Source organism: Sturnira hondurensis, unplaced genomic scaffold, assembly GCF_014824575.4.
Source record: "Sturnira hondurensis isolate 20B ecotype Veracruz unplaced genomic scaffold, ASM1482457v3 Scaffold0019234, whole genome shotgun sequence".
NCBI lineage: Eukaryota > Metazoa > Chordata > Mammalia > Chiroptera > Phyllostomidae > Sturnira > Sturnira hondurensis.
Window position 1 is genome coordinate 2,454,702 of NW_028091865.1, and position 24,070 is coordinate 2,478,771.

The 24,070-nt window shown below is 60.2% G+C and overlaps 2 protein-coding genes across 2 annotated transcripts in view; one reads left to right on the forward strand and one right to left on the reverse strand.

Annotated features, from left to right (window-relative positions):
• Positions 1 to 14,743, reverse strand: part of PUDP (pseudouridine 5'-phosphatase) — a 30,947-nt gene extending 16,204 nt beyond the window's left edge. The window contains exon 1 of the mRNA XM_037027679.1: positions 14,577 to 14,743. Within this exon, the coding sequence (XP_036883574.1) occupies positions 14,577 to 14,646 (70 nt within the window). The 5' untranslated portion in view covers positions 14,647 to 14,743. The remainder of the gene's footprint in view (positions 1 to 14,576) is intronic.
• STS (steroid sulfatase) overlaps positions 14,046 to 24,070 on the forward strand; it is a 72,225-nt gene continuing 62,200 nt past the window's right edge. Inside the window, exon 1 of the mRNA XM_037027677.1 lies at positions 14,046 to 14,170. The gene's annotated coding sequence lies outside the window, so the exon portion shown is untranslated. The remainder of the gene's footprint in view (positions 14,171 to 24,070) is intronic.

A 24,070-nucleotide genomic window follows, 5' to 3' on the forward strand; every position in this document is an offset into this window, starting at 1 on the left:
ACAAAAGGGCAGCGAGGCCAGCGGGCAGTGTCCCGAAACGCCACGCTGGGAGAGACGGGAGCCAGTGCAGGCCATGCGTCTCTGGGGCCTGGGCAGGGGCTGGCTGCTCGTCCAAAACCTGGGCTGGCCTCGGGCTTCTCCGGACTCGGGATGGCGTCCTGGCTGGTCAGTCACTCCTAGAAACCTCCCGGCACGCACTGCCGGCAACAGGTGGCAAGCACTGTATGCGGGTCCCTGGCTCAAGGCACGCAGAACACGGCCGTGACCCGACCACAGCGGTATGCCCGGGCTCCCAGCAGCTTCCGCCAGGGTCTGCTGGCCCCGGCGACAGTGCTCCTGCCAAAGGGAGCCCCTCTGTGGACTCGGGCGAGCCTGCGTGCACCACGCGGTGCTTCCTGGCGTGGAGGGACGGGAACGACCGGGGCGAGTCACCGACAAGCGTGTGAGTGGCAACCCCGGAGCACTGGCTTCACAGCAGCAGCGTGCCGGCTCCGCACACTCAGCGGAAAGCTTCGGGGATCACACGGATCATTCCATGGCTGCCAGCTGGTCCGCACTCAGAAACCTCTGATTTGCCTGGAGCGCGACTCACTGGTATCACCGACGACTCTATATTGAACAGGTGTGGGTGTTGGACTAAGAATGTTTTGTGGGAGTGGTCACGTCAAGGTGTAAAAAACGAGCTTGGTACTAAAAGTGCCACGGGACCACACGCATCTGTACGGGAACGCATCTGCACACTGCGGGGAAACGCAGGCTCACCCCGAGGACCATAAACCTACGTGTACAACCAAAAGCCGGCAACTCCTAGGAGCCAACCTAGCAGGGCCTATGTGCTACGGTGCTGCAGGACACATCCGCTCGCACGACACAGTGCGCACGGGCCCAGCGGGGGCCCTACAGATGAAGGGGCGTGCATCAAAATCACAGGGACCCATCCGGAAAGCAGAGATAAGCCACAGTTCAGAGGGAACATTTACCACACACACACACACACACACACACACACACACAGGGGACTTGTATCCAGAGAGAACCCAGGGTCACCGGAGGAATCGCCACCTCTCGCACACTGCATCCGGAGGCTCGCAAACACAGGCCGCGCTGCCCACAGACTCGGCCCCGCAACGCGCAGAGGACCAGACACCCTGTCCAGAGGGATGCCTCCTTCACACATCCGACCCGTCACCCCCAGGACGGTGCCACCTACACCACGCAGTGTCAAGACTCGCCCGTCCACACCTACGCGGTCCCGGTGACAAGCAGGCGCCACGCCCTCGCACGTCTAATCATGGGGCAGGTGGGCCGGAAGGTGTCACTGAGAGCAGAGCAGTCCCTGGGCTCCCAGGGGTGACGGGCGGTGCGGCTCCTCAGACGGGAAGGACCCACAGGTAGGTGGCCGGGCCGACTGGCAGGGGGAAGGGGTGGGCCAGGGAGGTCCCGTGCGGGGGACAGCAGCACGGGCCTGTTCCACTGCAAGGCGCGCTGGGTGGCGGGCCTCCTGCGGCCACAGGACGGCAGCAGGACAGGGAAGAGGTGTCATGTCTATCGGTGACCTTGAGGGAGCGGCAGGGTGGTCAGGTCAAGCTGTGCAACAGAGAGCGAGTCCGCAGCCCGGCAGGGTGGGACTGGAAGGGGCTGACAGGATGCTCCTGCGTGCACTTGGGCAAGACGCGGATGCACGCCATTGTTGATCGGGTCTCAGGGGGCACACATCCTGTATGGGATCGCATCTTTGTCCCCTGGTCTGGAACCTGGGCTCATCCGCCCAGGGTCTGTCCTGCCGCTGCTTCGGTGCAGGGCCGGCCCCGGGCCCAGGTGGCCGGGGTGCCAGGGCAGGCCTGGGGCCACAGCCCCCCTCCTTCCCCTCGCAAACCGAAGGCTACGCGGAAGACACGGCGCCAGGGGGCACGCTCACAGACACGGTCATCCCCACGCGGCATGCAGCCCACGGAACCTGGTGACAGGGACAGAGGGGGAGGGGACCCAGCGACCTTCTCCAAAGACACATCTCCTGGTCTCACACACACACCTGACGGGATGACCGAGTCTCCTTGTGGTCTGGTGGGCCTCTCCCTCCCCCACCCGATTTATTGTCAGTACCTGAATAGGCCGCAGCAAACCACAGCAAGCTCTGCCTCGGACGTGGCCCTGAACCCCCAAATCACCGATTTTCACTTTGGGGAAACCTTGCAAACACGACCTGTGCAGCAGCTGTTACGCAGGAGGGTTTTGGCTGGCTAGCCCACGTGCAGTTCGGCACGCTTCGGCAATCCCGCTCAGTGATGACGTCCGAACGCCACGGAAGACAGCGCCCTAGGACACCGCATTCTGACACCGTGCTCACACTGCGTTCACATTACGGCCAACTACATGGCTGTGTCCGTCATCCTCCTCAGAACCCCCACGGAGAAAATGACCACAAACGGACGCAGAAAGAGAAAGGAGAGGAGGATGAAACCTGGAGCAGGTGGAACTACGCGGTTAACAAAACAGAAGGCAGCAGTGCGGGAATGAACGAACAACCAAAAAACAAGGCGTAGAGAAAAGCGCACACAGCACGCCCACCTCACCCACAGAGGCATCGGAGAGGGAGCTCTCCCGGGACAGCAGCAGGGCCTTCCGCGGCAGGGGTGCACCCCCTCCCCCGCTGTGGGCGTCCTCCAGTGAACACTACAAACGCACTTTCTCCTCTTCACCGTTGTCCTAACGCGTTCTTCCGCGTGCACGATTGGAAGAGGGCAGCGTGTCACACATCCAACATGCGACGTATGTGTTCACGGACTGCCTACGTGATCAGTAGGGCTTTTTCCCACTGCAGGCGTGGGGGCGGGGCCCTAACCCCCAAGTTGTCCAAGAGTCGACTGTAAATGCTTCAATGCCCCGATGAAAAGGTAAAACTTAGCAAGATGGACCGCAGACAGAGAAAATACACAGTCCAAGTGCAGGGCGTGCACAACACACCCTTTGTATTGAAGGCACAGAAAGGTTGAAGCAGCCCTGGCTGGTGGGGCTGAGGGAACTGAGCGCCGCCGGCCTGAGAACTGAAAGGTCGCTGGTCTGATTCCCGGTCAGGGCACACGCCTGGGCTGTGGGTCAGGTCCCCAGTTGAGAGCCAGTGAGAGGAAGGGGTCGATGTTTCTGTCCCTCCCTATTTCCCTCCCTTCCCTTCTGTCCAAAAGCAAAGAGACCAAAGGACAGTGAAGGTAACCAGGCGGAGAGGAACCCAAAGAGGCCCCGCCAGGCTGTGTCACAGCAGACAGACTTCCATAAACATGTTGAGCAGAAAGAAAGGACCAGCATCTCCCACTGAGGCAGAGCTCATCCCGTCCAGAGGACGGGCTCCGGGACACACGTCTGTCCGGACCTAACAGGGCTGGAAGCCATAACCACCACCGACGGGAACAGAAGGGAGGCTCAGATGACTCAGCAGGAATGGCAACAACGACTTCAATTCTGCCTGTTCAACGGGGGCCGAGTGAGGAGATGGAAAGGTAACAAGGAAACACAAGTCTTCAGCTGAGCCCCTGAAGGGCTCCCATTCCACAAAGCAAGGATGTTGGGAACTGCCCTCCTAGTTTCAGGAGCTGTAACCCCCCAGGGCTACGGCTGAGTGAGAGACCTTTGGACCATAAGCCACTAAGGAGACAAAGCTTCTCTCCCTGGAAGGGGCGCCACCTCTGCCCCCTTTACTTCACCCTGCCTGGCCCCCAGGGCATGATCGGTTAGCCAAGGATGGGTACGATTCCTCAAGGGAGGAACGACCTAAGACAGGCATGACCATGGGGAACCCTCAGGGAAGGAGTTGGGGGCTATAGCAAAAGGGGGTGATGGACCCTCGCCTGAGTCCTCATTCTGTCTGTGAGAAGTCTCCTAATCTCTTGGCTGCCTTACTTCCCTGCCTGACTTAAGCCTGAAACAATGCTGAGGGCGGTGCAGCCCTGGGCTGGAAAGAGCACGTTCCCCAGGGGCCATCAGGCCCAAGGAAGAACGCATAAAATCCAGTGAAATGTGCTTTGCTAAGAATGCTCTCAGTTTTCTGATAAGGGTCGGAGCAGGAAATGAGTTTGTTTCCCAAAGTTCTGTAGCCCTTTAGCTCACAGACCCTGACTCAGAATAGGTCCTCATAGTTCTTTGTATGCTGTCTGTTGTTTGATCCTTACCGCCTGACAATGACTGATGAGCTTAACCTGGATTCCTGTGCAGAATGAACCCAATAAAAGGTCATTGAGGAACAGGCTCCGGGTCCTTCTCCTTTGAGAGATTGGCCACCTCTCCTCCCCAAGGAGATCATGTCTTGGCAGACTTATTCTCATTCGTGGGGGCAGGAGGGGGGTGTCCTGTGGGCGGAGCCCCCCCCAAGGAGCCCTCCCAGGGGTGCAAGAGCACCGCCCAGCCGTGAGGAAACGCACATGCTCCGGTGCACGGGGAGCCGGTTTTGGGGAAGGACGACGAGGCTGGGCCACCCCACAAGTGCTGCTGAACGTACGAGGGACTGAAATCGTACAAAGTACGTCCCCACTCGACAGTTACGAAATCAGAAGTCAGTAACGGGAAAAACGTAGGACGGTTTATAAACATGTAAGAAGTAGAGAACACACGCCAAACTCCTGAGTGGACACAGCAATGCTCACAAAGGGAAATCCAAAGATGCTTCAGCCTGAATGAAAACAAAAGCACGTCCCACCAAAACCTAGCTCTGCCCTGTGCCCACAGGGCAGCCGATGGCTCCGAATGCCAGAACCAAACAGCAAGGGTCAGAGAGGCGAAACGCCGGTGCACCTGAACACAAGGGGGGCACCTGTGGGCAAGGAAGGCAGGCGGCGGCCAGACACCGGAGAAGACGAGGAAATGGGTTCTCCCCCAGCGCCTGCAGAGGGAAGGCACCACCAGCCCCTTTGCTGCATTGGCCCTCTGACACCGATGTGGGGTCCCCAACATCCAGAAATGCCACGTAACACGACTACATTGCCCTAAGCCCCTCGGTGTGTGCCAACGTGCGACCCCAGCAATAGACAACGAACACAGTAAGATACGTCCTCGACCATCCGTTTTTCCTTTTTTCCAACTGCACAGTGACGTCCGAAGGGACTGAAAACACGAAACACGAGAGTAAGCCTTTTGCACCATGGCATTCACACGTGGGTGAACAGCTGGAGGTCACAGGCGGCTAGGCAGCAGCTAGGGCCAAGCCCCGGCGCGGCCCCCTGCTGACGGAGGGCACGCGGCCTCAGCCCTTTCCTGGCCGCAGCATGGTACCACGAGTGTGGGTCTTTTCCACCACCGTGTCTCCGTTTCCATTTCTCCTGGCCCGCCGAGACATTCCTCTAGGTGAATGTCACAATGTCAGCTCCTTTCGAATGTGGAGAGACATACACAGAGAGGCCTAGGTGGATGTGCCTTTGCCACGGTGCCGAGAGCGAAACCCTCCCAGGCTCGCTGCCCGGGGTCCCGGGCGGCACGGACGAATGCGGAATGCGTACCGATCCCGTCTCTCGGCCACAGGACAACCAGCCACTGTCCTCCACACGCGGCTGCAAGGGCGTGCGAGACGGTCGGGCCCACCCACTCTCAGCGGGGCCCCTGCGTCCCAGGTCTGGCTCCCGGGGCCTGCCCCTCTGTTCCTCTCTTTCTGTCACCACCATGGGTTCCCTGCCACAGGTCTGCTGGGCAGTGGCGGCAGGATGCGTTCGATGGAGAGCGGGGCACGTCACTGTGAATGCAGGAGGTGCACTAAGCTCGGGACAGTGAGGCACACTCAGGGGGCTCCTCCCAGGACATCAGGTCACGAGCACTCCTTCCGCTGTGGCATGACGGGGTGTTTCCGGGAGGGTCGGGGCACAGGAGGGGCAGAATCTCCACTGTCAAAGCACTGGGCCGAAAAGACCATCACGCAGCTAAAGCGAGGCAGAGCTGCATCAGCCAGGGGAGGGGAAGGGGCTCCCTAACGGACAGGCCCCCCTCTCAAGCCCCACACCACCGAGAGAGAGGCTCACGGAGACAGAGGGAGTAACGGGGGGGGGGGTACTACGTATTATTTCATTACGTGTACTCGTTGATGGAGGCTGCCCTACTGGGGTAGCCACGNAGTAACTGGGGGCGGGGGGGGGGTACTACGTATTATTTCATTACGTGTACTCGTTGATGGAGGCTGCCCTACTGGGGTAGCCACGCTGTAGGTCGACTTGTCAGCGCACACTTCGATCGCTAGTTTCCACTGGCGGTTTGAGATGACACGGTGGGAACGCTGCTGGGACGGTCACGTGCGCCTCACGGGGATCCTGGTTAGGGACGCCACTGATTGGACCAGAAGCGGTCTGCGCGCACTCACGGAGGTTGCGCTGGTGAGCTCCGTCAAGGGACGGGGTGGACAGGGACCCCAACAGTGCGGCCCTATAAACACGGGTTACCGAGCACACAGGCTGCGAAGCTGGTAAATATCTATGAGGACTCAAACACTGTCCGGGCCTCTGAATCGCGGCGGCGAAAACCCGCGAGATTCGGGAGCTGAATGAGAAGGAGTTGGGTGATCAGGCACGGGGACATCTCTGTACCTCCGACGTTGGCAGGGGATAAGGGTTTGACAGGGAAGGGCACAGCAGCCACCTCAGACGTCGCCCCAACAGTGAGGCTGCAGACACGTGACGTGCCAGGCCTGTGTGTCGGCCACCCAGAGGACCAGGGGGAGGCAGGGCTGGCACCCAAGGAAGGGCACCTCTAAGGTGGAGGGGCATCGCTGCCCGGGGGACCGAATTACGTTCCTGGCGCGCCAAGCTGCAACCCAGAACACAGCGTTATCAGCCGGAGGAGGGCAGGGCCGTTTGGAAACCAGGCAGCATCACAGGTCCACAAAGGGTTTTAAGGATGCAGGTCTAGGTGTGCCGCTTCTAAGTCCAAGGTGTCCACCTGGGGAAGCCTGTCCCCACCCGAGGGCACCCCACACCTACACCGTTCGCGCCCCTTCATGGGCGCGCTCGAGTGAGTGCCACACAGACGGAAGAGGGGGGCCCACGCGACCACGGCGTGAATAATCAAGAAGGGGTCTCTGTCAGACTAGAGGTTCCCAGCGCGCGTGCCCACCCTGTCTTTTCTGTGAGTGGGACCTGTTCACTCAGTGTCCCCACGAGGAGGTGCAGCCGGCCCGGTGCCGATGCGGGGGAAACGAGGCGATGAGCAGGGCTCCCTCGCGGCGAGCACACGGCCCCGACCTTGGCCTTCGGCCATACTGGCCACTGCTGCTTTGAAGATAATTACAGGGGGCAAGGCCGCGCTCGGGAGGTGCCAGGATGCAATTAGCCAGAGCCCACCGTCTCATTAACAGGGGTTAACGAGGCTCGAAGATCACAGGGCGTGCGGCACTCCTCCCTGGTCCTCTCCTAGGTTCTCTGTGCTCACGGCCGCAGGGCAGGGAAAAGCGGCGTGGGCGAGGGGCCCCTGGGACGCACGGGGTCTTCGACCGCCCTGCCCTGGCAGACCGACCCACCCATCGCCTCCAGCGGGGGCTCACTCGGTGGGATTTCTGCAGGGAAGGGCACAGCGCGTCCGGTGCTGCTCTGGGCACTGGCCCCGGCCGGCCACCCGGGCCACAGCCTCCTTGGAGGTCTCCCCGCACGTCTGAGCTTGCCCCACCCCATCTACTGCCCGGGGCCACAGCGTCTTCCTCCTGCCCCTGAACCGGTCCTGCAGCTGAGCCAGGAGCAGAGGAGAAACCCTCTCCCGGAAGGCACACCCTGGGCCTCCAGCCCGCCCCTGGAGCCCCGGGGAACTGGGTCAGCCCCGCAGACAAATGGTAAGGCAGTGGGGCAGAACAGGTCTCCCTCTGACGACACCCCCCCCACTCACTGCTTCTGGACCACAGCCCCCAGCACCCCGACCACGGCCCCGGGAAGCACAGGGAGGGAGTCCCGGCCAGTCCCTGCACCTGGTGCTCTCACTGGCCCTTGGCGGTGTGCTACCGACGCTTCCCTTCATGAATTCATTGCTGCTCCCTGAACACCCACCCCTCTCTCCCTCCGCCTCCCTGTCTCTCACCCTGAACACCCATCTGGCCACGCCCTACCCCCAGGGGTCCCCAGGTCCTCCTGTCAGGCCTTCCTTAAATTCTTTTTAAACTGAAAGCTCTGTCGGGAAACAAACTCTCAACCGCAGGGGGGGCCACCCAGTCTGGACGGCCCCACCCACAGGCTGGGGACGGGAAGCCACCTTCCCAGCCTCGGGCAGCGGGCCTCCTGGATTGCACCCCTGAGCCCCTGGGCGACTCGGACCGCGCAGTGGGGCTGCTAGCAGCCCCATGACGGCTCAACTGGTTTAACCAGAGCTGCTGAGGTGCGGCAGGAGTGCCCAGGAAGGCAAGTTCAGCAGGCGGCCACGGGCTGACCCAGAGGTCTCCCGTGTCTGAGCGTGAGCACACACCTGAGCACCCGGGAGGGGCACCGGACACGCCACAGGCAGCGCTGATGGTTACCGCATCCACACAGACCCTTCCCCTTGGAAAGTGTTCAGGGGTCGGTTTAGGGCCCAGGGCTCCGGAGAACGGACACGGGGACGACCTAGGGGGCCTGCTGTGAGGGCCTCTCAGCACAGCCCCCTTCGTCCACACAGCCGCGGCCAGAGCACGGCGTGCGTGCCGCCAGCGCGCAGGGCTGAAGCGGCCTCTCTGGTTCCGTTTAAGTGACAGGTTCAGCATACTTCCCATCGAGGCGCCCCAGCGTTGGGGCCAGAAGGCAGACAGGGCAGTGGCAGTGGATGTCCCAATGGCAAAGCAAAAGCCAGGCCTGCAAGGGCCTCCCCACCGGCCCAAACAGGGGCATGAAGACCAGGCTCGTGTGAACCTGTGGCCTCCCAGCCAGGGCGCCGAGTATGAAAGGCAAGTATGAAGACAGGCACACTATGTGATGACTCCCCAGATGGACGCAGTTAGGTACCGGAGAGACGTCCTTCGGGCACCTGCGCAGAGGCACCTTCAGTTCCCCAGGAGGGGCGTGACTTCCCTGGATCTAATAATGAACACAAACACAATACAGAAGAAGGGCTGCCTGGTGCACTCAGAGGCTTAGAGCTCCTTTGCACCATGGTGCTCAGCAGTGAGGTGAGGACCTGGGGTCAGGCAGGAGCGTGGCCCTCCTTCTGGTCACTCTGCCCGAGGCAAGGCAGAGGCAGCGTCTGAGGCAGGAATGCCGGTGCACCCCCACTGGCACGTTTCGGGGAACATTCTTGTTAGACGCCCGGCAGGCAATCTGAAACCCCAGACGTCCGCACGGTACAACCGAGGTCACCACTCCTGTGGCGACAGACATCGGTGGCTGTGTTCACAGAGCAACAGCTGCCATTATTATTCGTCCCTGTGATTCTCAGACACCCGACAGCAGAAACTTTATTTTCAAGCACAGCCCATGCCGGGGTAGCACTGTGGGACCTTCCAGCCGCGGGCTGTGCAGCGACCACTGTTGCAATGTCTCGTCCGAGGATGTGACAGTCACCTGGACATCCAGGTAATGAGCAGGGTCAGGGGACCCTGCCTGGGTGGGGTCATCTCCCCGGCTCTTTTTCATCCCATGAAACCGGACTCTACCCCTGGAAAATGACAGCGCTCAGCTGACAGCAAAATTACAGCCGTTCAAACACAGACCCAAACCATCATCAAAGCACTCGGCCAATAATCAGAGAGACCAAAGGGACGGATGAGTCCCCAAGCACAGCTTTTCAAGAAGTGCAGAGCAAAGAAAGCCAGACGGGTTCCAGAGGACCCGGGACAGTCACCCCCAGGACAGCATCCCGAAGAGCCTGCCCGCTGCGTCCCAATGCCAGGTGGACAGAACCCCGTGGAACAGTCCCACTTTGCCATCCAGGTCTCACTTCCGTCCTGCATGTTCAGGTCGACCCACAAGCAGAGCCCAGGGGACCTGCAGTGACCTACGCGGGCCCGTAACTGCATTGCTTTCTCGTTACGACGAATTTTCAGACACACGGCACGGCTTATTCTTACCCTTCCCTCGCCCTGCCGGCGTCTTACTCCTCATCTTGCTGGACCCTGGACGCGAGGACAGGTGTTCCACGCCCTTAAGTCCTCTGCTGTGTCCCAGAAACCTTGCCAGCTTCCGTTCACAGCCACGAGTCAGTGGGTAACCAAATGAGAACGCCCGATCGGCGGCCCCGTCCCTGCGGGCCCTGCTGGGCCCAGAGGCCGCACCCCGACTGCACACTGCAGCCCAGTCCTTCGTGAAGGTGGGAGGAACCAAATTCCCCCAACAAGGGGAAACAACACGCAGCGTGTGCTGCTGGCTCCCCGGGCGGGGAGACGGGGAATGCGGCCCAGGACAGCCGCCCCTGCCCACCATCCAGAACGGGACACCCCCCACAGCACAGGCCGTGGGGTCTCCCCGAGGAGGAGGAGCACGTGAGGGTCCTTCCCTCCAGCTGTGATCTCCACACGCACAGGGAGGCAGCCCCCGGGACCTTTTCTTCTGCTCTCCCTGATGAAAAGGGGCCGGGGCTCTCGGGGGACCTCCAGGCGCAGCCCTGTGAGGTGATACGAGCCCAGTGTCCCCGAAACGCTCATCGTCTGCCCCTTCCACCCTCGTAGGTAGTACGCGGGGCCCAACGCCAGTGTACACGGTGGGGCAAAAGCAAGTTCACGGTGGTTCGTCTGGAAAACCATACAGTGATCAACAAATACTAACTCAAGCACGCACTGGTGTGCATCGTCTCAACTGCAAATGTCCCTCCGCCGCACCCCGTCTCTGCGGATTCTCCTGGAAGTTAATGTAGGGCAGGCGCTGTCATTATGTAAGATTCTATTTCTGTCGTCTGCTCTGCGGGTGCTCCCGTGCCTACAGAGAGCCGCGGCGCGGCGGTGAGCACCAGGACGGTGTGCGGCAGGATTCGGACCACAGACGGGGCATGACTGAGAAGAATCGGCTCAGCACAGCAGAGACTCAGCCACCCCCCACCCAGGGGTGCACAGGGAACCCGGGGTCCCGGACACAGCCACCGGCACTTCCGAACCGGCTCCCGTGCGGTTTACGCGGCAGGGAGGAAAGGCTGGGCGTGGGAACAGGGGCAGAACAGGCCACGCACGGTGCTCAATGAAGGCGAGGCCCCGGGCCACGCACGGAAGCCCTGCGGTCCGTGCGCACTTACGGAGGCACGGCGAATTGGAATCGGCCCTGCCCATACCGGCCCTCACACAGCGGTCTCACTTCCCGCTGATTGGTTATGAATTCGAGAATAAGCATATTGTTCTGGGCTGATTTTTTAAAGGCCCTAAGTGATGACGGTATCGGACAGCTGGAAAACGCAGTTTGCCTTATAGAGCACACTTTACCGACACCAAAATCCCTACTTCTGAGGAGTCCGGATATCCACCTCTGCCCGCCCCGCTATCAGAAGCGGAAGTCACGGGTCGTCTTCTAAAGCCCCGGCCTGCCCTGCCCGATACCCTGGCCACCACCCGACGTGGCTGCAGAGCACTGGACATGGGAGTGCTTTGACCTGGGACGTGCGGGGACGACAAACTGCACAGACCTCAAGGACTAGCCACCCAAGATCAGCGGGAAACCCCTCGGTGGCTTTCTGTCCTGATCACGTGCTGAATGACCCCGTGTTGGGTACCAGGCTAGGCAACGAAACACGCCATTCCACGTTCGTCTGTGACCTCCGCCTTTTTCATGTTGCTCCCGGGAAACTTCACGTGGAGTCATTTCCATTAGTGCTGCTCTCGGGCCCGCTCTTCCTTGCCTTCCGAACAGCCCGCCCCCGTGCTCCCAATTTTAGTCGCTGAGGCAGGACCCAACACACTGTGAAACACTGGCCATCTTTCCTCTCCCCGCCCCCTGCAGCGGGCCCTGGTTCAGAAGTAACCCCGGCCCTCCTTCCCCTTTCCCTAGAGGGCATGGAAACCCAAAAGCATGACCTGGGTCACAGCCAGCTGCGGCCTCATGTCAACAACAATTGAATCCCAAAGCGTCCTTTCTGTCTGAAGGAAGAACAGCATCCTGCCTTTCAAAATACACAGAAAAGCACTCTGGTGTTCCTGCAGAAATCTCCAGTCACTTCCTCATTTCCCTCCCGTTAAACAAGCTGCCTCTACAATGCAAGAATTTCCAAGGAAATGACCCGTGTTCAAGTTCACTTCCTTGAAAACCACGTATCGGGCCCTAACTGGGGTGGCTCAGGTGGCGTGTCGCCCCCGGTACACGGAAAGGTCGGGGGTTCACTTCCCGGTCGGGGGACACACCCGGGTTTCGGTTAGAACCCTGGTCGGTCATGTGTGGGAGGCAACCAGTTGACGGATGTCTCTCACATTGACATGTCTCTGTTTTTCTTTCTCTCTCAAATCAATTAAACACATTCTTAAATTTTTTTTTAAAAAAGACAAGAAAAGAAAACCAACTATCAAGTATCGAGGCTACCGAACGAAGAGAACTTCCGGGCAGGCAAAGTCCCCCAAAGCAGACCTACAGCAAAAGAATGCAAGATAAACGGATGGTTCATTGTTACCGCCACAATAGAGAGGCTTTGGCAGCGTACCTGAGAATTAGAGCAGGCATAACCGGGTAGATTAACTAGCACATTCTAAAACGGATGGCTTTGTGCCTTTGGTAGAGAGAGAGAGAGAGAGAATATGTAAAGGTCAATTTCTCAAGATTCGCAGAAAGCCTGACCACCTCCAATGACAGCCAGGGCAGGAAAGGAGAAAAAGGGCAGGAAACGGCCAGTGGGGGAGAGAGAGGTAGGTGTTGTCTTCCCCAATGCCACCGACTCTCAGTTTCCACCCACCAGTGCCAGGGGCTCCAACCATTCAACTCGCGTGAACTAGCAAAGGGGAGACCCTGGCGGGTCACTCCCTGCAGGCAGGGACACAAGGCCCATTTCATCGCTTCAGGGAACAGCGACGGCGTCTCAAGTCCCGAGCAAGCATCCAGCTCATTGAGAAGTGTAATAAATGTAATGGTAATGAGACATCTCGGTCTGCATTAAAATTCACGAGACTCCCACAGCAGGTTCGCTGGACCTTTCATTAGAGGCCAAGGCGTTGGACAACCACCTGACCACCCAAGCAGGGAAATTCATGTTTCCCACTGTCCTCGAGAATCCTGCCGCTTTGTCAAATGGAGTCACCTCAGAATTAGTGCCTGCCTACTCTGTTCTCTCCGACAACTGACCTCTCTGGGGACTTTTTTTTTTCTTTAGGAATTCACCAGTTCTCTCTCTGGGTTTGTGAATAAAGAGGGTGTTTGGTCTGTGTGCCTTTACAAAACTCCGTCTCGTGACGGCTCGACCACCTGGCCGTGCAATAGTGGGGACAGGGCCACACGAGTCACGCAAGATGAGAACATCCCTCCGATTTGGTGTCAGATTGTCTGGGATGGTTTCTCGGCTCTGCGCCTTGTGGGCTGTGTGACCTCTGGCAGGTCACTTTCCCTCTCTGACTCACCACTTGCTTTGGGTTTGAATCCGCCCCTGCAAGCATTTCCTCCTCCCGCATTCCAGGACTTTACCAGGTGAAGGAATCACCTAGGCAGGTCCCCACCAGGTCAGTATCTACATAAAATATGCGGGCCTTGTTGAAGTCCTAAGAGGTCTTATGGAGGCTACAGGCTCAGGCTTGGGGTGGCGAGCACCCAAGGAGGGTCCTCTCTCCCTGCGGTTCTATTTATACACTGAGCGTTTTGTTCTTTGAATGCTCCTTGGAAAGTGGTGACCTTAGGGCACATCCACACCGACTGGGGGGCTGTTGACTGGCGCGGGCAGGACCGCGCAAGTCTTTGCAACTCGTAACTCAGCGTGCGTCTCACACTTTTAGACTCGCGGGCGGCGCAGATGCGGATTCCGAGGGAGCAGTTGTGGGCTGGGGCCTGGGCGCCACACTACACGGGGGCTCCCGGGTGATGCCCAGCTGCGCGGCCACTCTGGCACTTGGGGGTGGGTATGTGGCCTGTGTGTGTGTGTGGGTGGGTGGGTGGCGGGGGGGGGGGTGTAGGGCCGTCCTGGGCATTGTGAAACTGGAGGTGCAGCAGCAGCGCTAGCCTCCACCCCCTGGATGACAGCACCCCCCACCCCCCACCCCCCTCCAGGAAGGGCACTCCAAATGCCTTCCAGACATTGTCAGATGTCCCCAAGCCGGCGGGCTGAGGACAGCTGCCCTGGAAGATGCCCTGCTAGAGGCCAGGTGCGTGCACCTCTTTGGCGCCCGCGCCTGCAGCCCCAAAGCAGACAGACTGGGGCGGGGCGGGGGGGTGTCGTCGAGGCACCTGGGCGGATGGGGAAACCGAGGCCGAGCGGCGCGCGCGCGCCCGCAGCCCTCGCGACCGGATGCAAACCTTCTCGCGGCGCGGGGGTTCCCCGAGCGCGGCCCCCTCCTGCGCCGTAACCCACGCGCGGCGCGGCCACCGGAAGTGAGTGCCCCGGGCGGCGTCGGCGCCTCGGCCCCGCGCGCGGCCGGCCTGACGTGACCCCGCCGCCGGCCCCAGGGTGCCGGGTATGGCTCGGCCGCGGCCTCCGGCCTCGAGAGCCGGCTCTCCCTTCCCGCGCCTTCCCCGGACAGCCCTCGCGGGAGGCGGCCGCAGGCTACCCACCCAGAAGGAGGCCGTCCATGTCAAAGAGTAGGTGGGTGACGGGACGCGGTACTTGCAAGGGCGCCGCCATTGTGTCGCCGTTCTCGGGCAGGTGGGGGTAGGGAGGAGGATGAGGCGCGCATGCGCGCGCCCGTCCGCCGGGCCCCGACGGGCCGCGCACGCACGCTCCGCGCCCGGAGACGCTCTGCGCAGGCACGGCCCGGAGCCTCCTCGCGCTCGCGCCCGGGGTCGGCCCCGCGCATGCGCGCTCCGAGCCACCCGGCGAGCCCCACCTCCAAGCCACTGCGCACGCGCACTCTGGGCCTCCTCGGGCCGCTTCGAAGCCTGAAGTGGGGCCGTGCGAACGCCCCTTGGCCCTCTTCGGGCGCGCGCACTTTGGCGCTCCCCCGCGCGCACCCCCAAAGGCGCGGGCACGTCCCCCCGCGCACGCGCACCGTGGCTTTCCACGTGTGAGCTGTGGCCGGGACTAGTTGGTCCCCCTGCACCCCTGATCCTTTTACACCCGCACTCGGGCCGGGATGCTCCTTCCAGGGGCCGCGCGGAGCCGACTTCCCAGTATCGGGGCAGCGTGCACGGCTTGAATTTAGAAAGGGCGTGCTGTGCGAAAGGAGAGAAAGCCTGCAGAAAGCCTGGGCGCGGGTGCCCTGGGGAGAGGCACAGAGACGCTCGGGCAGGCGTCGCTGCTAGTCGCAGGGCACTGGCTCTAGGGGACGGGGGCGGGGGACCCCGGGTGCTCGGCTGGGCCCGGGCGCATGCGCAGGGCGCGCGGTTCTGCATCTTGGCGGCAGCACCCCCAGCGCGCGCCGCCGGAGCTTCCTGGTTGGTGCCTTGGGCCCCAGGCAAACCCCCGAGGCCGGAATCTGTTAGGAAAGACCCATACTGAGATTTTTTTTTTTTAATGCCTTGCCGTCTGTGCCTTCTTCTGAGCTGTCTTTGCTTGCTCTGAGTTTTCTTCCTTTTCCAACCTTGGTGAATACAACTTGAAAAGCATGTTTACCCCTCTCTCAGGGATACCCTTTTGTCTGAGTTTCTATTGATATTCTGTGGTGTTGCCCATGCACGTTTAAGCATCAGGATAGGACCTTGCAAGAAGCAGAGGGGAGAAGGTTCTAGAGACTTTTAAGATGTGAGTGGGTTGGTGGTGAGGGCCCAACGTGTGTGCAATGGAATCAGCCAGCTCCGCAAGGATACCGGGCAGTGCAACCTTCGTGCCTCAGTTTCCGCGTGCGTAAAATGGGATGTTACATGAGAAGAGGCGGGCAAGCTCCGGACTACCAACCGTGTGTGTTCCATGAGTTTATCCCTTGGAACAGAGCGGGTCTTGTAAAGAGAGTGTCCCCCATTTGATCCAAACGTGATTCTCCACTGAGGATCGGGAACCTCATGAAAGGAAATGGATCCGTCGGTTAGGGTCCTGTGACCCAGAATGCTGTAGGTTGTGGCCCGAGGGGTCATGGAATGGGTGGGTGGGGTAAACAAGAGGCGTGTCAGCCCCTTTCATTTCCTCTGAGGTGTCTTTCCTTGGCTTGTACACGGCCTTCTTGTGCCCCCGCTCTCTTTATGGTCTTCTTCCTACACGTCCAATTCTGTGCCCACATGTACCCTTTCGAGAAAGAAGGCCGTCGTAACAGGTTACCACCCACCCTGAGGAGCACATTTCTGGCCGGTTACCTCGGTCAAAACTGCATCTTCCCATATGGTCACCTCCTGAAGTCAGGGCAGTTGGAATGCCATGTGCCTTTTCCAGGGACACAATTCCCTCCGGGGCACATGCGTCCCTCCGACGCGGGCGCAGTGCCCACCCTGTGCCAGTGCCTGCCCGCTGCTGGACAGAGCCTTTAGAACTTGGGGGCCCAGTTTCTGTCCATGGTCCGCACAGCCATGGATCTACAAACCAGAGAGGTGTTCTTCTTGCCCGTTGTAACAACATCACATTTCAGCTGCTCCCTGAGATAACAGGAGTGTTTTGAAAAGTATGTGGGAGGAGAGATGTGTGTGCCCGGTCGCCGGGACTAAGAATTCGAAACTGGGCAACAGCCAGATGCGGAAGTTGAGGCCCAGGGGGTACCAGGAAGGAGGTTAGGGGCGGTCTGGGTTGGGAAGCCTCCTAGAGATGCGTTGAGAAGCTAAGCAAACACAGAGTTTCGGGTGAGGGAGGTGTCAGGCATGCCGGGGCAGACACCCTTGATGAGGTTCCCCCTCGCCCTCCCCCAGCCCCTGTAGCTCTGGCTGTTGTTGTGCGGCAGTCCATTTTGGTTGCTAACAGGAACCTGAGTGCTGGTGGGGAGTTCCCCTTTCTCTCCCTCTCTCTCTCTCTCTCTCTCTCTCTCTCTCTCTCTCTCGGGGTGAAGCTGTGGAGACCTTGGGGCCACTGGGGAAGAGAGGCAGTGGGAACCTGTGTGCCGCTGCCCGCCGACCACGTGAAAACATGGCTGGCTCCCCGCTTAAGTCCTCTCCACACTCTTCGGGAGCGTCTCTGGCCTGGCTGCGGGACCCCCTCCCCTCCAACAGCACCGAGTGCTCGGAGGCCTCTTTGCCAGGAGCCCTCCTGGAAAGCAGCAAAGTCATGTTCTCTCTAAGTGGGCTCTACTCAGCTGACCAAATGCTTTTTAGCTTTTCGTTACTCTCACGGCGGTGGGCAGCTTCTGTGAAGATGGGGACAGATTTCCTCCCACAAATCACGAACCCTTTTGGTTTATTTATTTGCTTGCTTACTTACTTACCTACTTTTTAGAATCCTCACCCAAGGGTGTGCGTTCATTCATTTCAGAGAGAGAGGGAGGAAAAGTGGAGGTGAGAGAGGAACATTGATGCGTTGCCTCCCGCACATACACACACCCCAACCAGGGATCAAACCCCCAACCTTTCTGTGTACGGGGTGACTCTCCAAGCGACTGAGCAAGCCCCCGGCCAGGAGGGCTGTCCCGGTGTATTCCTGTGAAACTGTTTTCCCCCAGGGGCCACCGCTGATGCTCCTTGACAACATCGGATGCCCCGGGGAAGATCCGGTGAGCTGACATGAGATGGCCTGCAAAACTCTCTAAGCCGTGGTGGGGCGGATGAAAACACGGTAATTTCTCACCAGCGTCTAAGCGCACACATGACATTGATCATAAGACAAAAAAGGGGTAGATGTAGATATATATTAATAGAGAAACAAAGGGGGACCCCCCCCAAACCCAGAACTGCCTTCTGGAGGACGGGCCCCTTGCCGTCCAGGCTTCCCCCCGCCAAGTGAGTGTTCCGGGAACCCGTCTGTATCCGTGCACCAGCTGGAGGTGCTTGAGAGGCTGGGATTGGCTTCGGCGAGTTGTTGTTTTTTGGAAGCCTTGCCAGGTGTTTCCTCATTGTGACGATGGGTGGTTTCACCTGCCCACACCACACTGAGTGTGCAGCAGCGTGTGACCAGACAGGGCGTGACCCCATGACCCCTGCGCCTCGTCCTCCCTCTTCACCTGACCTTCCCTGGAGCCGCTGTTTTGTTTCTCTGGATGAACGAGAGTCCTCCGAGGGAGACGCGTTGCTGATGCGGAAGAGGTGAAACGAAAAGAACGGCAGGGGCCCCGGAAGGCCTCCGAACGGACAACTTCCAAAGCTGTCTTGAGCAGTGGGGAAAACGTCCCGGGAGCCGTATTGCCTCACACGGAGAGTCCCCGGAAGGGGACTGGAGTGTAAACATGGCAGGATAAAAACACAACTTTTTACAAATAAACCCCGGGAGGGCTTCTTTGGGAGGGGCGGCGAGGCTCACCTCGCCCACGCCAGTGTGTGTACAGTCTCCGCTTCTTCCAACCTTCCCGTTGTTCGCCGTCGGGGCGCTTCCCGCTGCCTGTTTGCTTTACATGTTGCGTTTGGACAGGAGCCGCGGCCCCGGTTATGTTTGGAAGCGGGCCCGGCTCCGCGGTCCGCCCTGGGCAGCCCTCGTCCGTCTCCTTCCCTTTCCCTGCCTTCTGTCTGTCTGTCTGTCTGTCTTCCTCCTCGGTCCCTCTCTCTTCCTTTCTTCTCTCCCTCTTCCTGGCGGAGGTCCCTGAGGACCCTGGCGTTGGCCTGTCCCCTGCATCTGTTCTCCCAGAGTCACCACCAGCAGGGGTGCCCAGGGCCCTGCGTGGGAACCCTCCAGCCTCCAGCGCCTCAGTGTGTGACTCGTATGTGGCACAGGGCAGAAACCCCTGGCCTGGCGGGAAGGTGTGGGTGCCCGGCAGAGTCCCCCACCGGCTGCCCAGTGCTCCGCGCAGCTCTCAAAGTGCTCGTGCCAGCCGGGCGCCGAGAGGCCAGGGTGGCGAGCGATGGGCTGTTGGTGGTTAGAACTGGCGTTTTGATTCAGGATCGCTGCAGTCGAGTGGCCACCGGCCCTCCCGGGAGGAGGATGGCTCGCTGCTTTGTAAACAACCACCACTTCACTCCCCCCCCCCCCGCCCCCGGGCCTCTCGAGGTGCAGCGCAATGATTGTTGTTATAATTATTCTTGTTGCACCAGCGAGGGCAGAGAGGCTGAGAGGAAGCAGCGCGTTGCCTCAGGCCACGCACCTGCCGGGGAGCAGGAGGGGCGGGCCTGGGCCGGCTGCCTCCTTCCAGACAAGCCACAAGCGCTCCCCTGATTTTCACATTCCCCTCTGCGTCTGGGAGGGAAGCCGTCCCAACCGAAACCCTGATGGGTCACGAATGTGAAAATCCGAGACGTTCCTGAGCGTACCAAAATGGAAGGAGGGGAGGTATGTTCTGGAGACCATCAGCAAAAAGAAAAAAAAAAAAAGCCGGTAAAAATCAACGAGAACAAAGCCATTTTTCCTTCTGCAGTGTGGATGTCCATCCTGCTGCCAGGCCAGAAGGGCAGCAAGCAGACTGACTGGGTGGGTTCCGCCCACCATGGTTTTCGGCGTGGTGGACGCGGGCGACGGCTGGGGTCCCCTGGGACCCTCCGATGCTACGTGCCCACCCAGTGGGGCTGGGGACCAGTGTGGGATGGGAAGGAGGCCCTGGGGCTCCGGTGCATTGAAATTGCAGCGTACGTTCACGTCGAGAACTGCACAGAAGGAGAATGTGAGGGGCCCCACCAGTAGTGAAGATTAGGGAGAAAATTGTATGTGAATTATATTTATATACAATTATACAATGTATATATGGGCTGTGTGTGTCTAAATGCATGTGTATGTATTAAACAGGTGTGTCATTTAAAGAAACTTGAGGACGTGTCTTTATGTAATGTTTAGTAAATCTAGCGTATACCCACATGAATGTGGTATGTACAAGAAACAGCGTGTGGGCGTGGTTTTGAGAAGCTTAAGAGGAGCCCTGGCTGGTGTGGCTCAGTGGACTGAGCATAGATCTGCAAACTAAAGGGCCGTGGGTTCAATTCCCAGTCAGGGCACATGCCTGGGTGGCCAGCCAGGTCCCCAGTAGGGGGCGCCCGCGAGGCAACCACACATAGATGTTTCTGTCCCTCTCTCCCTCCCTTCCCCTCTCTAAAAGTAAATAAATAAAACACAATAAAAAGAAACGTGACAAGAGAGGTCATGGTACACAATTTAAACACACTTAATGGAAATACATACAGATAGATGTCAATACATATCCATGTGGCTTTAAGAAGCTCCAGGTGAAAGGTATACTGTATTTATACACAATGTATATATGGCATGTGTGTGTGTGTGTACACATAATTGCAGGGGTTGGAGAGCCAGATAATAGGTTAAGGGAAAGAGATGAAACAGGTGTCCCCGGGTGGGGCTGGGGGAGTCTCTGAGGGGCTCTGCTGCCCCAGCCTTCGATGGGACTCACCGGGGAGGCTCTGAGGACCCAATGCAGGAGAGGGCTCCAGAGGTCCCAGCCTCTGTGCACTCGGGCGAGGGTGGCAGCGCCGTGCGCCTGGCTTGGGAAGATCTCGGAGGCACACGGAGCCGCCCCGTTGGTCTGTGACCTGGCCGAAGTCACGGAGGGAACACGGGTGGAGGTGACGTGCGGTTCCGGGTCCTCTGCCCTCTGCACGGGGTCCGAGAAGACCCCTTCTGTGAGTGCCGCGTCTCTCTTGTCCCCGTCGTTGCCTTGATTCAGGGCCCTGATGAGGTGGTGAGCAGGCCTCCGTCTTCACGCTGCGTCTGGGAGGATGAGTCCCCGCCTCCTAATCCTAGAAGGGCCACTTTCTGCCCTCGGGCCGGGGGCCTCTAGAATTTTCCAGCAGCCATCTGTCTGTCGGGGGGTTCCCTCCGTGGACTCCACCGTGCGGAGGGACGCCCACTTTCAGCTGGGGGACCCCCCCGGCAGACGCCCACGATGGTCAGCGCCATCACTGTGTGACGTCAGCCAGGTGGCACCCTGAAGAACTCCCGGAACCACCTACAGGGATTCAGAGAACACAGCCCCTGCTCCGGGAGCCCTCAGAGCGCGGGGGCGGCCCACGCGGTTCCACGAGGGGCCGTCCGTGGTCGCCTCTCCTCTGGGATTTGCCCAAGAGGGACATCTATGCAGGTGCCAGGCATGGTGGTGGCCCAGGCCCTCACCTCCGATTGGTAACCTTGCCTGCGCCTGTGACCCTGGTGGCCCTGCAGCAGACAAGACCGGTGGGGCAGCCTGGGCCCGGAGTTCCTGTCCCCTGCTGCAGAGGCCTATGTCCCTGGCGGAGGTGCGTCCTGGAGGGGAGCATTGATTATAGTGGGGTACCCAGTGGAAAGTGCCGGCTGACTGGTGAGTGACATCCCAAGGCAGGCTTGGGTGCAGGCAGCCGGGCACTGCACACTGGGTTGCCCCCCAAGCTGGGGTAGGAGCTTTCTGAGGCCTTGGCCCCCTGCGCCTGCCCCCTGGGGGTGTGCTGTGCTCTCTACAGCCCAGTGCAGAGCCTGCATAACACCCCGCAGAGAGGCGGAGGTCCGAATCTGCCTCTCTAGGGACAGGGGGGCCGGCCCCCAAGTCCTCCTGGCAAGCCTGGGGAGGCCTGGGACCCCCGACGAGGAGGCTCTGCCGCTGCCGGTCTGGGCTGCACCCCAGAATCCCTCGCACACAGACACACCACTGATGACCTCGGTGACCGATGGGCGATGATGGGGGTGGGGCAGCCAGGCTGCAGCCATTGGCTTTTTGCTCAGCAAGAACTCCTTGAGAAGGAGGAAGAGGAAGTGGGGGGCTCTGTGGGGGGGGGGCGGGGCACTCAGACGGAGNGGTATACTGTATTTATACACAATGTATATATGGCATGTGTGTGTGTGTGTACACATAATTGCAGGGGTTGGAGAGCCAGATAATAGGTTAAGGGAAAGAGATGAAACAGGTGTCCCCGGGTGGGGCTGGGGGAGTCTCTGAGGGGCTCTGCTGCCCCAGCCTTCGATGGGACTCACCGGGGAGGCTCTGAGGACCTGATGCAGGAGAGGGCTCCAGAGGTCCCAGCCTCTGTGCACTCGGGCGAGGGTGGCAGCGCCGTGCGCCTGGCTTGGGAAGATCTCGGAGGCACACGGAGCCGCCCCGTTGGTCTGTGACCTGGCCGAAGTCGTGGAGGGAACACGGGTGGAGGTGACGTGCGGTTCCGGGTCCTCTGCCCTCTGCACGGGGTCCGAGAAGACCCCTTCTGTGAGTGCCGCGTCTCTCTTGTCCCCGTCGTTGCCTTGATTCAGGGCCCTGATGAGGTGGTGAGCAGGCCTCCGTCTTCACGCTGCGTCTGGGAGGATGAGTCCCCGCCTCCTAATCCTAGAAGGGCCACTTTCTGCCCTCGGGCCGGGGGCCTCTAGAATTTTCCAGCAGCCATCTGTCTGTCGGGGGGTTCCCTCCGTGGACTCCACCATGCAGAGGGACGCCCACTTTCAGCTGGGGGACCCCCCCGGCAGACGCCCACGATGGTCAGCGCCATCACTGTGTGACGTCAGCCAGGTGGCACCCTGAAGAACTCCCGGAACCACCTACAGGGATTCAGAGAACACAGCCCCTGCTCCGGGAGCCCTCAGAGCGCGGGGGCGGCCCACGCGGTTCCACGAGGGGCCGTCCGTGGTCGCCTCTCCTCTGGGATTTGCCCAAGAGGGACATCTATGCAGGTGCCAGGCACCGTGGTGGCCCAGGCCCTCACCTCCGATTGGTAACCTTGCCTGCGCCTGTGACCCTGGTGGCCCTGCAGCAGACAAGACCGGTGCCCCAGGCCGCTTTCCGAGGTCTCACAGCCTGCCCAGGGGCAGCCTGGGTCCGGAGTTCCCGTCCCCTGCTGCAGAGGCCTGTGTCCCTGGCGGAGGTGCGTCCTGGAGGGGAGCATTGATTATAGTGGGGTACCCAGTGGAAAGTGCCGGCTGACTGGTGAGTGACATCCCGAGGCAGGCTTGGGTGCAGGCAGCCGGGCGCTGCACACTGGGTGGCCCCCCAAGCTGGGGTAGGAGCTTTCTGAGGCCTTGGCCCCCTGCGCCTGCCCCCTGGGGGTGTGCTGTGCTCTCTACAGCCCAGTGCAGAGCCTGCATAACACCCCACAGAGAGGCAGAGGTCCGAATCTGCCTCTCCAGGGACAGGGGGGACAGCCCCCAAGTCCTCCTGGCAAGCCTGGGGAGGCCTAGGACCCCCGACGAGGAGGCTCTGCCGCTGCCGGTCTGGGCTGCACCCCAGAATCCCTCGCACACAGACACACCACTGATGACCTCGGTGACCAATGGGCAATGATGGGGGTGGGGCGGTGGGGAGCAGGCTGCAGCCATTGGCTTTTTGCTCAGCAAGAACTCCTTGAGAAGGAGGAAGAGGAAGTGGGGGGCTCTGTGGGGGGGGGGGGCACTCAGACGGAGCAGGGCCATTACCCCTGTTTCAGGAGGAGCTGATGGGGTAGAATCGAGGGGGGCAGCTGTTGGTGCTTGAAGCAGAACTTGCTGCTGCTCTGTCCTCGCATACAGCAGGGGCGGGGGCATGAAGAAACCCGAAGCTGCCCCAAGCTGCCCCCTCCCCATGCCCTCCTTCCAGGACCACCAGAAGCCCAGCTTGGCCGGGGCGGGGGGACGGGGGGACGCGGCCCCAGTGAGAAACATACAGGGCTTGAGCATCACGCCCAGCATCCGTGTTCCAGCTGCGGAGTGACCTGCGAGCGGGTGTCCCTCGGACGCCAGGGCCTGGCGCACCAGCTCCTAAAAACAGCTCTGCGACACACGCTGTCTAGAGGCCCCGGGAGAGCCAACGCCATCTTTCATTGCCACCTGGCCCGGCTCGTCCGTGTTGCAGCATCTTCTCAGCATCTCTACTGTGCCACCACCCCGGGCTACCAGTAACGTGTCAACTATGTCAGCGGGGACGGGATGTGTTAATTATCCGAGCACCTCCCAAGAGCCCGAGGCACCCCACACGCAGCCTTTGCAGAGAAGCCCTGTTTTCTCTGTAGAAGTGGATTCATGGAAATCGCGACGCAGAGTTAGGTTTTTTCCTTCCTTGTTTTTTTTTTTCCCCGTTTCTTTGTTTTTATGTTTCCTTTCCTGCCCCTACGCCGAGCAGCAGGAACGGCATTCGGGAGGACCTCGGAGGAGGCCCGGGAAGCCGCCTTCCGGGGCTGTG